Source organism: Chenopodium album, chromosome 7 (genome assembly GCF_948465745.1).
Source record: "Chenopodium album chromosome 7, dcCheAlbu1.1, whole genome shotgun sequence".
NCBI classification, from domain to species: Eukaryota; Viridiplantae; Streptophyta; class Magnoliopsida; order Caryophyllales; family Amaranthaceae; genus Chenopodium; species Chenopodium album.
Window position 1 is genome coordinate 57,135,896 of NC_137840.1, and position 19,005 is coordinate 57,154,900.

General features: G+C 35.0%; 1 protein-coding gene across 1 annotated transcript; it reads left to right on the forward strand.

Moving 5' to 3' along the window:
- Positions 1 to 3,408: 3,408 nt before the first annotated feature.
- LOC145640352 (uncharacterized) lies at positions 3,409 to 4,248 on the forward strand. The gene has a single exon (XM_081691645.1). It carries the CDS (start codon positions 3,409 to 3,411, stop codon positions 4,246 to 4,248), a length of 840 nt encoding a protein of 279 aa, XP_081547771.1.
- Positions 4,249 to 19,005: the final 14,757 nt, after the last annotated feature.

Consider the following 19,005-nt stretch of genomic DNA (forward strand, 5'->3'; position numbering starts at 1 on the left):
TAAAAGGGGAGACAGAGAGATGGAAGGGAATGATTAGGATATGATGGTTGACAATGATGATATGGATGAACCGAACAAGAAATGCAAAACAGTTGCTTCTTCTCAAAATGTGGCGGGCCCCACATCTTGGGCTCTCGGTGGCCAATGAATTACATCCTATCATAGAATTGTCGAGGTTTGGGGAATGCCTCGGCGGTAACGGATCTTAAAAATGTAATTATTCTTGAAAAACCCCAAATTATTTTTCTCAGTGAGACTAGATTAAAAAGACATGAGATTGAGAAGATAAAGCAAAAGATTAAGTTTAGCAATATGATAGCAGTGGACTTTGAAGGGTATGGGAGGAAGAGAAGTGGAGGTTTGGTGTTGATGTGGAAGGACGGGGTTGATGTGGAAATAAAGTCATATTCCCTTAATCATATTGATGCATGGGTGAAATTGGCAAAGAAAGGAAAATGGAGGTTCACAGGGCTGTACGGGTTCCCAGAGGAGGAAAACAAATATAAGACTGGCTTGTTACTTGAGAATTTACACCACAATCATAGAGGGTCGTGGTTATGTGGTGGTGATCTCAACCTTATGCTCACTTCAGATGAAAAAAAGGGAGGGAGAGATTTGAACATGGCAGAGGCTGAAATTTTAAAGAACTGTAGACTTATGTGAGCTTGAAGATATGGGGTTCGTTGGTCATAATTACACTTGGACCAACAATATAGGGGGAGATAAGAATGTCCAAGAGAGAATTGATCGTTTTCTTGCAAAAAAAGAATGGAAGGAGCTGTTGAGTGCTTCTTTTGTTTCCCACCTGTCGAAACGCAAGTCAGACCACTTACCCCTTCTCTTGTGTATTAGTGAGGAGATTGGTAAATAGAAGAAGAAAAAAAAGAGGAAGTTATACTGGTTCGAGGAAATGTGGCTTAGGGATGAATCATGTGGAGACATTGTTGCAAATACTTGGAGTCAAGAAGGTGACATTTGCTCAAAAATTGCACACACCTCGATAAATTTGAGCGCATGGAGTCGTAATAAATTTGGTGATTTTTTCACAGAGTGAAAGGATTGCAGAGCCCGTATGGAGACTTTAATGGGGGAAAATCAAACCGACGAGGTTATTTCTCAAATGCGAGCCTTGGATGACAGGATTGATGAACTTGAAAATAGAGAAGAGTTGTACTGGAGACAGAGAAGCAGACAATATTGGCTCTTAAATGGTGACAAAAACTCATCTTTTTTTCACCAAAAAGCCAATCAAAGAAAGGCGAGAAATCATATAAAAGAAATCAGAGATGCTACTGGGAATGTTTACGAAGAAGAAGAGCAAATCTCGGAGGTCTTTGTTAATCACTTTGCCGAATTATTCTCGTCCGGTGGCTATGTGGAAGCAGAAAATGTAGTTGATATAGTGGATTCTGCAATTTCAGAAATGCAATTCTCTGATTTAGCAGAACCTTTTACGGGTGAGGAAGTTCGTGAAGCTCTCTTTCAAATGCACCCAACAAAAGCTCCCAGCCCCGATGGTATGTCTGCAATTTTTTTCCAAAAATTCTGGAATATTGTTGGTTGTGATGTGGTGGAAAAAGTCTTGCATATTTTGAATAATGTAGGTGATGTAGGTGCTATTAATCAGACTCACATTGTTCTAATCCCGAAAAAAAAAAGAGTGTGAGTCTCCTGTTGATTATAGACCTATTAGTTTATGTAATGTTTTGTATAAAGTTGTGTCGAAGGTTTTGGAAAATAGGCTCAAAAAAGTTCTTCCTACTATTATCAGTGAGAATCAGAGTGGCTTTGTTCCAGGGCGATTAATCACTGATAATATATTAGTGGCTTATGAATGTTTTCACTATCCGCGGAAGAAAAAGACGAGCAAACAGGGCTATCTTAGATTAAAGTTAGATATGAGCAAGGCATATGACAGAGTTGAGTGGGAGTTTCTGGAAAAAATGATGAAAAAATTTGGTTTCCCGGAGAGATTTGTGATGAATATCATGAATTGTGTGACTACGATGTTTTGGTGAATGGTCAACCGTCTCGGGAATTCAGACCAAGTAGGGGGCTTCGCCAGGGTGATCCTCTATCCCCTTTTCTGTTCATTATGTGTGCGGAGGGTTTGTCTGCTCTTCTGCGAGATGTTGAGAAAAAGAAGATCATCCATGGAGTTAAGATCGGGAGACATGTTGAGCCCATTTCTCACCTATTTTTTAAAGATGATAGTCTCCTTTTTGTTCGGGCAAATGAGGATGAAACTGATAAAGTTCTGGATATTCTTGCAATTTATGAGATAGCGTCGGGCCAGAAACTGAATATGGAGAAATCGGAGGTGTCTTTTAGCCGAAATGTTGATCAAGAAAAGAAAATTTTGCTTCAGATGAAGTTATCTTTTAAGGCTGTCGAAGGACACGAAAAGTATTTAGGTCTTCCAACGTATATTAGGGGGTCTAAAAAAGCCGTATTTCAAAGTATTTAAGATAGAGTATGGAAAAAGCTCAAAGGTTGGAAAGGGAATTTCTTATCTCAGGCAGGTCGGGAAATTCTTATTAAGTCGGTGGCCCAAGCTATCCCCACATATGCGATGCAATGTTTTCAAATCCCGAGTAGTATTTTACTTGAGGTGGAAAAAATGTGTCGGAATTTTTTTTGGGGTCAAAAGGGTGATGAAAGGAAAATATGTTGGGTGGCTTGGAATAAGTTGTATCGGGCAAAAAATAATGGTGGGTTGGGATTTCGGAATATGCAACTCTTTAACAAAGCAATGCTAGCCAAGCAAGCTTGGAGATTGGTGACAAACGAAAAATCTCTTATGTCTCGTGTGTTAAAGGGCAAATATTTTCCCTCGACCAATTTTTTTAAGGCAAAATTAGCATCAAACTCGAGTTTCACATGGAGGTCTATATTGGGAGTGAGGGCTGTCATTGAAAAAGGAGCAAGGAAAGTCATTGGTATGGGTAATACAATTAACATTTGGGAAGACCCGTGGGTACCTAACCTTCCTGCTTTTCGTGTTTTGACTACTAAGGGTGAGGGGGCTGATGTTCCTGTATTGGTTCAAGAGCTGTGGGACGACAGGCAGTGGAATGTGAACATCTTAAATGAAATGTTTACTCAGCGGGAAGTGAAGGAAATTTGCAGCATTCCTATTCCCTTTTTGATGATAAGGATGGGTGGTCTTGGCATGTGTCGAAAGATGGATGCTATAATGTTAAAAGTGCTTACAACATGTTGATAGAAGAGGAAGAAAGATCTAGAGCATTTGGTTCGGGTAGGCAGAAGAATTTCAATTGGAAATCAATTTGGCACTCTCTTATTCCCCCAAAAATCAAAATCTTTGCGTGGATATGTGTCCAAGAAAGTCTACCTGTGAGGGCTGTGCTTGCGGGAAGAGGTATGTAGATTGATGTCAGATATCCAATGTGTGGTGAATCGGAGGAAAATTTGATGCATCTATTTTTTGAGTGCCCGTCTATCGATGCAATTTGGAAATACTCTGTGCTCAGACTTGATACAACTATGATGGTGGCAAGTGGTTTCAGGAATTGTTGCAATGTCATGAAGGATAAGATTAAAGAATCGGCTTGGTGGGATCAATTTTGGTCTCTAGCTTGGGGGGTTTTGAATAGGCGAAACAAGTGGGTGTTTGAAAGAAAATTGAAACCTGTCATTGAAGTTATCCACAAGGCGGCTAGCATGGTTGGGGAGTATGCTGTCGCTTTAGAGAAGGCTGCAATCTCACCCCTGGGATTGCAGTTCGATTCTACTTGGAAAGCACCTACCAGTGGGATGTACAAACTCAACACAGATGCTGGCTTATTTGGGCAGCAGGTGCTTGGTATTGGTGGTGTTCTGCGGGACGCTGTAGGAGACGTGGTGTTGGCCTGTTGTTTGTGCCTTCATGGTGTCTTCGAGGTGGATGTAGGGGAAGCAATTGCCATGAGACAGAGCCTATTATTTGCAAGGGAAGCTGGTTTCAACGATCTTGTGCTTGAAACGGATAATATCAAACTCTTCCATCACTTGAAGAAAGGCACTTCCTCACCCAATGAGTTTGGCAATGTTCTAAGGGATATCAGAAGGCTGGTGAGGGACTGTCGCTCTGCTTCCTTCTCCTTCGTCAAACGCTCGGGCAATGTTGTAGCCCATAGCTTAGCAAATATTAGTAGCAAGTTTAATGAAAGTCGTATTTGGTCAGAGGAGTACCCTCTTGACATTCAAGAGGCGGTTTGTAATGATCTTGCTAATTTGATTACTTAATAAAATGCTAAGCTCCGTTTCTGTCAAAAAAAAAAAAAAAAAAAAACAATCATCTCGAACCTATATAGTCAATCGTATTAAATTAATCTTTTGTTATTACAAGTACTCTCGTTGGAATTATTGTCATTAGTTACTTTAATCCACACACGTGTATTTGCATGACACTTACCGTTTATTCTGTTAGTAATTATTACCTGTTGTTATACTCGATCTGTAATTAATGTTATAAATTAATTAAAGCAATGTAACTTTATTTATATATCGTATCTATCATTTTTGTTATCTCGGTTGTAAGTATCGAGGATTTATTTCTAAAATTTGTGAGTAATTGATATCTATTTATACATACATTTACATAGAATATCTATGTTTCGTAAATTATGTTGTAATAATTATTGTAACAATTGTTATTTTTAATTGACGTTGTTATTCATATTTGCACATAACAGGACCCATCAACAGAAGTATTCAATGAAGATTATGATTTTGGTATGAATATTCCACCATCTAATGTTGCCTCACCTGAAAAAAGAAATGATAATACCGAGGTAATTAAATATGTCATTTTCAATTGTCTTTTGTTAATAATTTTCTAATAATACATGATTGTTAAGAACTTTAAAAGTGGCTACTTATATAATATTAAATTGTTTAGGTTAACTACAAATAAAGTATAAATTAATTACATTTATAAAACAAACTAACTTTAAATCAAAAAAATTTACTTTATGTTACAGCATATCATCACTCAAGCGGATGGTGATGCTCTAAATATAACACTTATGGTAATCGAGCCTACAATGGAGGACAATGTTGAATCTTCTAAGGAAACTGTTAAAGTTGTTACTAATGCTATTGCCACAACTGGAATGGTAAGCTTTTATTGTTTAATTGTGTAGGTTACCTACAAATTACAAGTAATTATTTTATAAGAATATACCTTAACTATATATCACTTTTGGTAGGTAGGGCCACAAAGAAATATACTCCCTCCGTTACGATTTACTCGCAACAAAGGGGTCAATTGCGGACTCCTAGGCAAAATATCCTAAGTGTGATTATTGAAAAATAAGGGTTGTGCTTAATATTAATCCAATAATAAAAAAAAAAAAACTTAACACCAAGCACCACGAACGGAGCCCAGTACCACCGAACCCACCACCACCCAGCGCACCACCAATGAGCCCAGCACCACCACCACCTGCGAACCCAGCCCACAACCCCGAAACCCACCACCACCACCTGCGAACACAACCCACAACCCCGAAACCCACCACCACCACCTGCGAACACAACCCACAACCCCGAAACCCACCACCACCCACCCCAAAACCCACCATCACGGACCCAGACCCAGAACCCAACAACCTCCACCCCGAAACGCACCACCCACGAACCCACCACCACCCACCCCTGAACCCCAGACCTTCAACCCCGAACCCACTACAACCCACCACCACCCACCCCGAAACCCATAACCTACCCCAGACCAACAACCCTGAAATCCACCACCACGAACCGACCCACAACCCACCACCACCCACCCCGAAACCCAATTCCCACGAACCCAGACCCACGACCCACAACCCACGAACCCAGATCCACCGCCGACAACCCCGAAACTCACAACCCACCAACCAGCACCACCACCTATCACCAACCACCCACCACGAAGCAACAAGGAAAGGAAGAGAGAGAAAAAGGCGGCGACGACAAGCAAGACGGCATGGTTGCCATGGAGGTCGGTGGTAGATTGGAGATCGGGGGAGATGACAAAGAGAGAGAAATTTCTGGGTAAATAGAGTGGAGATCCGGTGGTAGTAGTGGTGGTGGTGGTGGTTGCCAATTAAGGTGGTGATGAATTTAGATAGAAGGATAATGATTTTGGTAGAAATGCTTAAGTTAATCAATGTTAGGTTTAAGTTAATAAGATAAAATTAGTTGTTTAACTAGGGTGTTTAGTATAAAAAGTAAGGGTAATGTTGTAAAATCAAACAAAAAAATTTGCCATAAAAGGAAAGAAATAAGTTTGTTGCAAGTAATGTGTAACGGCCATTTTTAGTAATTGTTGCGAGTAATTCGTAACGGAGGGAGTATAAAAAATGTCAATTAAAATCTTAGAAAAAAGGAAGTCTTGATAATTGTAATTACTTGCCCTAAAATAACTATAACTATTCTTGTAATTATTAAATGATTTGTGCTAATAGTTTTTAATTAATTTTTAAGATCTTTAGAAGTTGCATGCTATACACACACACACACACACACACACACACACACATATATATATATATATATATATATATATATATATATATATATATATATATATATATATATATATATATATATATATATATATATATATATATATATATATATATATATATATATATATACGCTACATCACAACTAAAGTAGTAATAATTCAAGTCTAACATTAAATTGTTTCGATTAAGTACAATGTATAAATTAATTACATGATGAACTAACTTTCAATAAAAAAATTACTATATGTTACAGGATATCATTACTCAAGAGGACGGTGATTCTCTAAATATGGCACCTGAGCCCACAATGGGAAAAATTGAATTTGCCAAGGAAAATGTTGAAGTTGTTGCTAATGCTAGTGCCACAACTAAATTGGTATGCTTGTATTGTTTAATTGTGTAGATTACCTACAAAGTATCAAGTAGTTATTTTATAAGAATTTTAAATATGATTCAATGTTTTTTTTTTAAAAAAAATCACATTTATATAGGGTATCATGAGCTGTGCCTAGTTTATCTTCTAAATTTGTTTATTTAGGGGTATAATCATCTTTTTAAGTACCAGTGGAGGGGTGCATGCGTCTTTTCATGTACTAGTTGAGGGGTACATGTGTAATTTCCTAAATACAAGTTGCAGACAGTAATTAGACACCTCACAAAAATACTGAATAAATAACTATGCTTTTTGAATATATTTACAGAAATTACCATCAGATTAAAAAAATTCGTTAATCTGGCAAATAAACTTGTATTTGCCCGCATACCATCGCTTAATTAAAATAATGGTGATACCTTAACTATTAAAGTTTTGGTGGTTAGGGCCATATTAATACCCTAAAAAGGACGCTTGATTATTAAAATAACTTGCCCTAAAATAATAATAATTATTCATGTAATTAACAATTGATTTATGTTATTAATATTCTAAAAGTAATTATTTTAAGAAATTTAGAAGTTACTACTAATATAAGGTTGCCACGTCACAACTAAAGTGATAATAATTCTAACACTAAATTGTTTAGGTTAAGTACAAATTAAAGTATAAATTAATTACATTTTAAAATTGAATTAACTTTAAATCAAAAATATTTATATTATATTGCAGGATATCATCACTCAAGAGGATGTTGATGCCCTAAATATGGCACTTATGGTAATCGAGCCTGCAATGGAGGAAAATGTTGAATCTTCTAAGAAAACCATTGGAGTTGTTACTAATGCTATTGCCATAACTGGACAGGTATGCTTTTATTATTTAATTGTGTAGGTTACCTACAAAGTATCAAGTAATTATATCTAAGAACTTTACAAACGATTTAAATACACACACATATATAGGAAAAATTGTCAAAAATAATACAAACTTTGAGCAATCCGCCAAAAACGAGTCAAATTTTTAATAATTTTTTAATAATATAAACTTTGAGGGGTATCCGCTTTAAACAAGTTAAAACCGATTAGTTACCTCATGAACAGGTTATATGGAACAACTGACATTGTACTATTTTTTTTTTATAAAACTATCAAACAACTTTACAAGATAAATAAAAAAACTAACCGACTAAATAAGTTGTAGGTAAAATAACTTGTTTAAAGCGGATATCCCTCAAAGTTTGTATTATTTAGAAATAATTAGATTGACTTGTTTTTAGCGAACTGCTCAAAGTTTGTTATTATTTTTGATATATATATATATATATATATATATATATATATATATATATATATATATATATATATATATATATATATATATATATATATATATATATAAGGTACCATCTCCCAGTTAAATTAATGGTGACGCCCTACTAATATACTTTTAGTAGTTAAGGCCACAATGGAATAATAAAAGGAAAAAAAAAAAGTCAAATAATACCCTAAAAAGGACGTCTTGACAATTATAATTACTAGCCCTAAAAAGATTTTTTTTAAGAATTCTTAAAAGTTAAAAAAATAAAAAAATAATAATAATTAATGTTCTTAAAATTAAAGTGTGTAATTTTTAAGATTATTACCTCCAACTATGTTCCGGTGACTTAGCCCTATATTATGATGTCACTTATCAACCTAAATGTAATTGGTGACGTTTTAATTTCATTTTTGTGACATATGAAACATTTAATTAGCCAAAAAATGTAATTTATGATGTCATTCATTGGTCTAGAAATGTACTTTATGTCAGTTTAATCCCACTTAAGAATTTATCAATGGTTTTTAGTTACTTGCCTGAATGTAAAATAAATTTAAGGTGATAAGTGTCATAATTACGCTAATTCGTCGAAAAATGGCTGAATGTAGTAATCTTACAAATTAATCACTTAATTAATAACAACCATTTTTAGGAGTATTATTTGACAATACACCCTTTTTTGGGTAGTAATGGACAATTTTTTTTGACTAAAATGTAACAATATTTACGATAACTTTAAACTGTTTAAGCTTGTAAAAACTACAAAGTATGAAGTATAGTAATTGTTTTCAAAATTTCTTTCATTTACATGCCTATTTTCAGTTGATTACTACTCTTACTATCAGTTTGGTAATTTGGAGTTAAATAGTAAATGAAAGATAGCAGTGCAAGGGGATGACAGGAGAGATAGAACAGAATTAGCAGGGAAAGATTTGATCAATTCTCATTACCAGCAGAAGGATACAGAGTACCTTATATATACAAACAAAGCATAACTTTATTACACTGAATTTAGTGAAGAAAAACGGCTAGAGAATCTTTCTAGAAAGACAGCAAATCTAACAACCAAAGTGCTGGCAGAATACTAGCTGGCATAACAAACTTGATACCCTGAGAGAATAGCCCAAAAAAACCTTGAATAGTCCTGCTCATTACCCCCCTGCAAGCTGAGTGCTAGGAGATGATCTAGCACCAAGCTTGAGCAGAATTTGTTGATGTTGCTTGACAGATAACCCTTTGGTAAGTATGTCTGCAAGCTGATCCCCATAAGCAACATGAGCAGTCACCAAATCACTTGACTTGACCATGTCTCGAACATAGTGACAATCAATTTCCACATGCTTAGTTCTCTCATGAAGAACTGGATTAGCAGCTATTGCAAGGGCAACCTGGTTATCACATTTGAGAAGAGTTTGACCAAGATATGAGATACCCAAGTCCTTTAGAAGATCTTTTAGCCAAGTGACTTCACAAGCAGTCAGAGCCATTGCTCTATATTCAGCTTCAGCTGAAGATCTGGCTACCAAAGATTGTTTTTAGCCTTCCAAGAAACATGAGATTTTCCTAGAAGAATGCAATAGCCAGATGTTGATCTTCTAGTGGTTGGGCAGCTAGCCCAATCACTATCACAGAAAGAATTTAACTCAGCAGTAGAAGATGCTGCAAGTAGAATACCCTGAGACACTGAGCCAACAAGATATCTCAACAATCATCTTGACAGCCTGCAAGTGAGTAGATGTGGGTGAATGCATGAATTGGCTGAGCAGCTGTACTATAAATGAGATATCTGGTCTGGTGATTGTTAAATAAATCAATTTTCCAAGAAGTTTCTGATAAATCACTGGGTTAGGTAGAGGAGTGCCTTTATCAGGAGCAAGCTTCAGATGTGAATCAATAGGAAGTTTGAGAGGTTTTGCATTAATCAAACCTTGTTCCCTCAGCAAATCTGTCACATACTTTTTCTGAGAAATGAATATGCCTTGATCTGTATGATCAATTTCAAGCCCAAGAAAATATCTCAATGGACCTAGGTCTTTCATATGAAACTGAGAGGACAAAAATTGTTTCAAGAGACAGATTTCTTGACTGTTATTGCTTGTGATCAACAGGTCATCCACATAAACCAAAACAGCTGTGACAGAATGAGCACTGTGCTTAGTGAATAAGCTGTAATCTGACTTAGATTGTTTGTAACCAAAAGAAACCAGGGAAGCAGATAACTTGGCAAACCATTGCCTTGGAGCTTGCTTAAGGCCATACAAGGATTTGTCGAGTTTGCAAACAAGCTGAGTGTTTTTAATAGGAGTTTGACCTTGAGGATCAACCACAATCCTACTACCAGGACCAGAGTATCTCTGAGGGAGAGACATATAGACATCTTCTTCCAAGTCACCATGCAGAAATGCATTGGTGACATCCATTTGAGTGGTATGCCAAGAATACATAGCAGCCACTGCAAGAATAGCTCTCACAGTTGTCATTTTTGCCACTGGGGCAAAAGTTTCACTGTAATCCAACCCATATTGCTGTCTGCATCCTAGAACCACAATTCTAGCTTTGTGTCTTTCAATCTCACCATTAGACTTATATTTAGTCTTGTAAATCCACTTGCACCCTATTACTCTCTTGCCCTTAGGAAGAGTAGTAACTTGCCAAGTGCCATTCAACTCACACTGTTCTAGTTCTTTGTTCATGGCATCAACCCAATGCTTGTCACTAACAGCAGTTTTATAGAGAACAGGATCCTGTGTTTCAGTCAGAGTAGTCATGAAACAATGGAAGTCTTGATTAACTTCCTGAAATGTCAAATTTGCAATTTTCAGATCAGATTTTTTACCAGTTTTGACATAGTCTTTCATCCAAAAAGGTTCTTTGGATGATCTAGAACTTTGTCTTATTTGTTGTTGATCAAGTGAAGGGATAAGGACATCTGTATTTTGAGTTTGAGAAGAATTGGGAAAAGAAGAAGAAATAGAAGATGAGGAAGGTGAGATAGGGGAGGAAGATGAAGAAGGTGAGATAAGAGAGGAAATTGAATCAGAATTTTGAGTATGTTCAGTGTCATCATTTTGATCAAATAACTCAATCTCATCAAGATACACCTGGTTGAAGTTATTTTTATCAGTGAGAACAGAAGGAATAGGATTCATATAGTGATCAAGAGATGATAACTGAAAGGGAAATATAGTTTCATGAAAGTGACATCTCTAGATACAAATATTCTCTTTGTTTGTATCTCAAGCAGTCTGTAACCTTTTTGGTTTGCAGGGTAACCAATAAAGGCACAGGGAACACCCCTAGGCCGAAATTTATCAGTTGTACCAGTTGGGTTTGCTGCAAAAGCCAAACAACCAAATACTCTCAGATGTGAGTATTCTGGTACCTTTTTAAATAAAACTTCACAAGGAGTTTTATTTTTTAGAACAGGTGTGGGAAGCCTATTTATCAAATGAACTGCTGTCATCACACATTCAACCCAATAGCTCAAAGACAATCCAACTTGAAACCTTATTGCCCTAGAAATTTCAAGAATATGCCTGTGTTTTCTCTTTACTCTTGCATTTTGTTGTGGCCTGTCAACACAAGAAGTTTGATGAACAATGCCAAGATCAGCAAAGAATTTCTGACAGTGTTGATCATGAAATTCTAAGGCATTGTCAGATCTAAGGAATTTCACTTTGCAACCGAAATGTGTAAGAGAATAGCTTGAGAATTCTTTCAATTTGTTCAAGGATTCAGACTTTTGCTGCAGTAAATAGATTCAAGTAGTTCTTGCGTAATCATCAACTATGGTCAAGAAGTATCTGTATTTGCCTCTGGTGCATACTTTATAAGGGCCCCAGATATCCATGTGAATCAATTCAAAAGGTTGTGAGGCATGAGAAGAGCTCAGATCATATGGCAACTTTGTGAATTTTGCCATAGGACAAGTAGCACACACTTGACTTTTCTCAGTTATACATTTCTTCACACATTCAATATGTTGAAGTTTTCCCAAGGATGCATGCCCCAGTCTGTGATGCCATACTGCAAATGACACTTTTTCTTTGCTTGAGAGAGATGTCAGACAGATGTGAGATGAGTTGTCAGGAATTCCAGTGTCATGTTCCTTGAGAAATTTCTCAGCTGGAGCATTTAGCAGATAATACAACCCATTTTTGGCTTTTCCAACACCCTTGATTTTCTTTGTCACTGTGTCTTTGATCACATAGTGAGTTTTGCTGAAAATCACTTCACATTGTGAATCTCTCATCAGCTTATGAACTGACAGGAGATTATGCTTGAAATTTGGAACAACTAGCACATCCTGCAAATACAAAGAATTAGGAAGCTCCACCAATCCTTTGTGAGAAACTCTAGCTGTATCTCCAGTTGGAAGATTGATTTTAAGAGTTTCATGACACTCTCTAGGTTTGGTGACATTATCAAGGCATGCTGTCATGTGGTCAGAAGCTCCAGAGTCTATAATCCATTCCTGAGTTGTGCTGTTTGTTGCAGCACCAGCAGAAGCCATACCAGAGAAACTATTATCCAGCTCCTCATCAGTGTCATTCCCTTTAGCAAGAGGAATTTGTCTCAACAGTTGTTCAAACTGTTGTTGGGTTAGAGTTACATTGCCCGAGCTGTTATGGCCTGCAGATACAACACTTTGAGCAATTGCAGCAATCTTTGGTGCTGGCTTACTCCACTTTTGATCCTGTTGTCTAGCACCACATTTTGCAGAGTTCTGCTTGTGCTTATGATGCCAGCTGGGGTAGCCAATAACCTTCCAGCATCTGTCTGGTCCATGACCCTTTACACCACACACACTGCACCCAGGCATTCTGTTATTTCCAGCATTACTGGATGAATAAGCTCCAGAGTTGCCTGAATAGCCTAGATTTCCAGAATTTCTGTTATACATAGCTGAAATATCTAGATCAGATTTAGGCACTGACAACACTTCTCTCTGAGTTTCTTCTTGTTGCAGCATAGAACAAGCAGTTTCAACAGTTGGTAAAGGTGTAAGCATAAGTAATTGAGATCTCAAGGCTCCAAAATGATCATCTAGACCATTTAAGAACTGAAACAGTCTATTTTCTTCTTGATATTTAGAAATAGCATTCATTAATGACCTGATTTCAGCACTAGTCTCAGAAACAACAGGCAATGTATTCATAGCATCAATCTCTTCCCACAGACTAGTCATACTAGTGTAATATGTATTGATTAAAGCATTGTTTTGTTTCAGGTTATACAGATCTTTGTTTAGCTTATATTTCCTAGATCCATTAGCCATATAAAAACGTTTTCAAGCTGTATCCATGTTTCTCTAGCAGTACTAACATACAGAACAGATTTCTTAATAGTATCAGACAAACAACTATGGATCCAGGAAATTACCATTGAATTGCATGTATCCCACTGCTCAGTCTTAACAGGATCTTCCATATATGTAGATCTCAGAACTGTGCCTTGAACCAAACCCACTTTCTTTTTTGTAGTAAGGGCAATCTCCATTGATCTTTTCCAAGACCTGTAATCAGCTGCTCCAGTGAGCTTATCCACACTGATGGAGTATGATCCATCATTGGGATGCAAATACAACACACTGCTTGTGTCTGCTGCCATTTCAGAAAAATATCAAGAGAAGAAAGAAGATTGAGAATAGAGATGAATATTGAGAAAGAAATAAGTACAGAAGAGAATAAGGGAAAAGAGAAGAGAAGATCAGAAGATTCAGCAGCTGACAGCAGGGAGGAAAAATTGATGAACAAATGAGAATAATTTCTTTCCTGCACGTATCAATCCCGATTTTGCACAACCTGGCTCTGATACCATAAAGAGTAAATGAAAGATAGCAGTGCAAGGGGATGACAGGAGAGATAGAACAGAATTAGCAGGGAAAGATTTGATCAATTCTCATTACCAGCAGAAGGATACAGAGTACCTTATATATACAAACAAAGCATAACTTTATTACACTGAATTTAGAGAAGAAAAACGGCTAGAGAATCTTTCTAGAAAGACAGCAAATCTAACAACCAAAGTGCTGGCAGAATACTAGCTGGCATAACAAACTTGATACCCTGAGAGAATAGACCAAAAAGACCTTGAATAGTCCTGCTCATTAGGAGTAATACTTTTTATTGTAGGAGAAGACAAATGGAATGGCTACTACGCATTTGGCTGTTGCTACTCAAAATTCAGCAACGGATAGGGTAAAATACAACATGGTTGACTTTCATGCATATACATTGACTTCTTACCCGTTCATAAATAATTAATTAATTATCAAAATATGTTACTCTTAATGAAATAGATGGATCCCTATACAATTCTCTACCTTCATGAAGTTTATACTAAAAGAAATTAGGTTAAACAAATGGTTTGAAATTGAATTAAATTTTCTTGAAAATCATTTTTTTTCCTGTTACGGAAGCTATTTAATTTATGAGTGTTAGTTTGATAACAATATAAATGTTATTATTATTGTTGTTGTTGTTGCTGTTGTTTTTTCATGTTGTTATTGTTGTTGCTGTTGTTATCTCTCTTGTTTGTTTCGTTATCTACTCTTCAAACAATTGACTATTCTTGAAAACTATGAAGGTTTATAATTCAAACCAAGTGCAAAAAAAGCTTTCAAAAATTCCATTAGGAGGACGTTTACAAGGTTGGTGGATTAAGTATGCTCCTCGTCGAAACACCAACAGGATTGATAAAGTATGAAAATAATATTTCTTTTGTTTTAAAGATATTCACATATATTGTAGTTAGTTTACTAACTTATATCTTTGTTCCTTTGTAGTTCTATATACATATAGGGTCCAATAATCGACATTTTAGATCCTTGAATGAAGTCGATGACTTCATTTACTTCAGCCATCTTCCTACAAGGCTAGAGAAAGTTCCGAACCTAGTTGATAATGTAAGCTTATCTTAGTAGTGTTTGTTTCTATTAAGTTTGTTTTGGTAGTGTTAGGTTAATAAATTGGACGTAATAATGATGCTACTAAAATTTTGCTTTATTTTTTTTATGCATATACTAAAATTTTACTTTATGATTGATTTATTAATCATAATTTTTGTATCTTTTTTATATAGTCTGCAGAAGCTAGTACTTCTCAGAGGAAACACTCAAATAAACGGATAATAAATTGGGACTTTCAGTTAAGAGGAGTTTATAATCTACCCGATAATGGTATCACTAAAATTTACGATGTTGGTTTTCTTAAACTCGTTGCCAACCCAGATCCAAACAATGTAAGTAATTGTTCTTTTTTTAATTAAATGTCGTTTTTGTTGTTATTACTATATTATTGTGTGTCATCTGACGTTACGTGATGATTTTTTTTTTATGAAGCTTACATGATGACGTAAATGTAAAAAAAAGTTACATGTATAATGCAAATACATGTGATCAAGATTTTCTATTCATATATATTTTTAATTTCTACATTACTTTTGGAAGTTGCAGGGCTCTATGGTGAATGAAGAAACATCATATTCTAGTGAAGGAACGATAAGTGATTCTGAAATCAAACCTAGGCAACATAAGAGAAGGAAGACGATGGCGCAACTTGTTAAGGAAAGGGTGGAGAAATTTCTTAATGAAGCATATCAAAATCTTATCACTATGAAATGCAAGGTAAACAAAGACGAAGACAAGGACGAGGATAAAGGCAAAAATGGCAAGGACAAAGAAATGGGGATAGTATATGAAGATTAAGGATAGCAAAGGTTTGCCTGAACCTTTTGCCAGTCGACTTCTTTCCAACTCTAAATTCCTTAGCTTCAAGCTCTCTTAAGCACTTTTTAAACCTCTTATAATTGTTATGAGTAAATTGTATGATGCAAATTTTTGAGACTAAGGCTAGTAATTTAATCATTATGAACATGGAAAGTAACTATTTAGTAGAATCAAGTTAAGTAAAGAAGGGATGTAAACCAAGAAAAGAAAATTTGAACCCTTATAATTCTTAACCTAAAAGAGATATAAACGGGCTCGTCACTCTTTTTAAAAAACCAAACTAAACTTAATTTAACTAAGTCTTTCACTAGAATAGGTTAAAACTTAAATATAAATTGTTTAATGCTTATTTAACATTATTTTTTGTTTTCACTTTTTGTTTTTCTTTATAAACAAAAAACAAAAGCTAGAAATAAGAAAAAAAGGTGTTTTCATTTTTCTATTGTTAGATTTCAAAATTATCATGATTTTAATAGATTTGACTTATTTTTTTTCCTTATATGACTACATCATAAAAATTTAGAAAACAAAAACCACAGCGATACCAAACGAACCCTTATATATATATGAAGCAACTAGTTTACTCTCAAATTACTCAATATTCGATATTTAGGAAATGAAATAAGATCTTTACCTTTAGATAACCACTTAACTATAAATATCATGTGACAACTATAGGTAAGTGGCTATCTCAAGACAAGTCCTATTTCATGTGACTACCATAGGTAACTAGTTTACTATCAAAACGAGCCCTATTTCATGTGACTACCAAAAAGAGCCCTAGACTTTGAATAGAACTTTATGTTCCTTTGACCTTTAAATTGACTTTTAAAAAAATTTGTATTTCTTAGCTTCCATAATTTTGAAAAAAAAAAAAAAATCTTATTCTTCTTTCTATTTCAACTCTTGATTTAGAAGATTGCATTCTTGAATTTTGACATTGTCTTATTTTATTTTTATGTACTATTCCATCCGATATTAGGTAAATGCGAGTAAGGTAGAAAATAATATTAATTTTAATGCATGTGAAGCTTAATGTGGTTATTAATAAGTGTCAATATTACTACAAATTTGGAAATTTAGCATGCCAAATTAAGGGGTTATATAATTTGTTGTGTTCCTTGGGGTTTGAAGTGATGACAAACATACATCTTAGTTGATTGCTTCTTGCTTAGTATTATCATCTGTTTTCCATGTGCAATAACAACTACTCTAAGTCCTTGAAATGTTTCAACCCTTTTGACAATGATGAAGAAAGAAGTACGTGATTATTTAAAGTATTTTTGACATGTGAAGTTTTAAGACTTGAAAAAACATGAAGATTTTGATAGGGATTTTATCTTAGTTAATGTGATTATTTTTAAGTGTGCATGAATGATTAAGGAAATTGGTGTCTGAGGAACTAAGTGTGAGTACCAGATTTAGTTGAGCAGGTAATCTACAGTCTAGACAAAGTAGTTACTCTAGACACTACCAATTAGAAATAGAATAAAAAATTTATGTGTCAAATATATACGACCAATTGGCTGGAGAATACTTAGATTTTCCAAAGCATAAGAATTCTTTCCTTGAGTATTTTAATCAAGATGAATATTCACTTGCTAAGGGGATTGTAATCAATTATTTTGCATATATCTTAGGTTATTATTCAAGCTAGGTTCTATTTATGGAAACAAAATAATTTAGGAGGTATTTTCCATGTGCGGCTTGTGTATTATAGAAAGTATCTTTGCCTAAGATATGATTTTCTAGGTCAAGAAATAATTCATGTTGCAACTCTCAATGATTATTTAACAAAATTTTATCCTCTAGCTTGAGCTTTAGCTTTTACATTTAAATAATTACATATTCTAAAAAAAGCTCAAATACTCATGGAGTCATGGGAAGCAGCTCGTCGATTTATCAACTTGTGGTGTACCCAATGTTAAGATTTTCATTGTCTCCTAACCTTAGCTTTGTGAGAAATTGTTATTGAGAGAGTTTGTGTGTTATAATTGATATTGGTCAAATTGGTGTACGAGAAGGGGTAGCTAGATTCAATCGTTATATTTTTATTTTTGGAAATTCTCAATGGTTCTCAATGGTAGCCCCCAACTTTTGCTACACTTAAATGTGACCTTCGTTATCTTATTTTGTTTATACAAAATGATCCTATTTACAATTTAACCTCGTTGGGTTAGTTTTTATTAAAATTTTAGCCATAGTTAAAAAAAAATGAGAATTATTTAATTGTTCATGTCATCTTCACACCTCTTTACCTCCCCACAACATCCATCGGCACCACCATCACCATAACCCCATGTAATGCCCGTATTTTTATAATTTATTTAATGTTATAATATATATTTTATAGGCCAAATTATTTTAATTATCGTATTTAAATAAATAAGTATTATTTTGGGACAAGATGTATAATTTTTGGACTCGATCGAAGGAGCGTATGTATATCTTATTTTACGTACTCTATCAAAATATAGCCAAAACATCTTATTCAATCATTTTATTTAATTATTTGGGCCTTATATCTTATCATATATGTCCATCATTTTATAAAGCCCAAATTTACCTTAAATTTCCCTACACTGTAAATATCCCTTTAATCTCCTAAGTTTGTAAACATTTAAGTCAATAAGTCAAAAAAGATATTTTAATTTGAGGGAATTTGCCAAGTATGATTATTTGCGAAATGTTTTGAGTTATGTATACGTATATGAAATTTAAGCACGTGTAGTATCATCAGAGGCGAAGCTAGGAATAAAAATCTAAGGGGGCCAAGAAATGATGAAGTTAACCCCCCAAAAAAAAATCATAGTGAGGAGTCAAACTTGAGACCTCCCTCTCCATACAAAGCTCCAACAACTAGGCTATCACTAACAACGTGATATATAGGGTAAATATTTGCTATTTATTAGTTACTTTAGGGGGGCCAGAATACATATTATATACATCACTACACTACTACAAAAAGCGTGATTAACCCTAATGGTGCAGTCAATCTCCAAGAACTTCCCAAACCCCAGACCTCGTTTTGAGATCTTCTGAAGGGGGATGGTAGTTCTCAATTG

What these genes read in the sequence shown, in the direction of transcription:
- LOC145640352 (XM_081691645.1), top strand. Translation starts at nt 3,409, where the DNA reads ATGTGTGGTGAATCGGAGGAAAATTTGATGCATCTATTTTTTGAGTGC.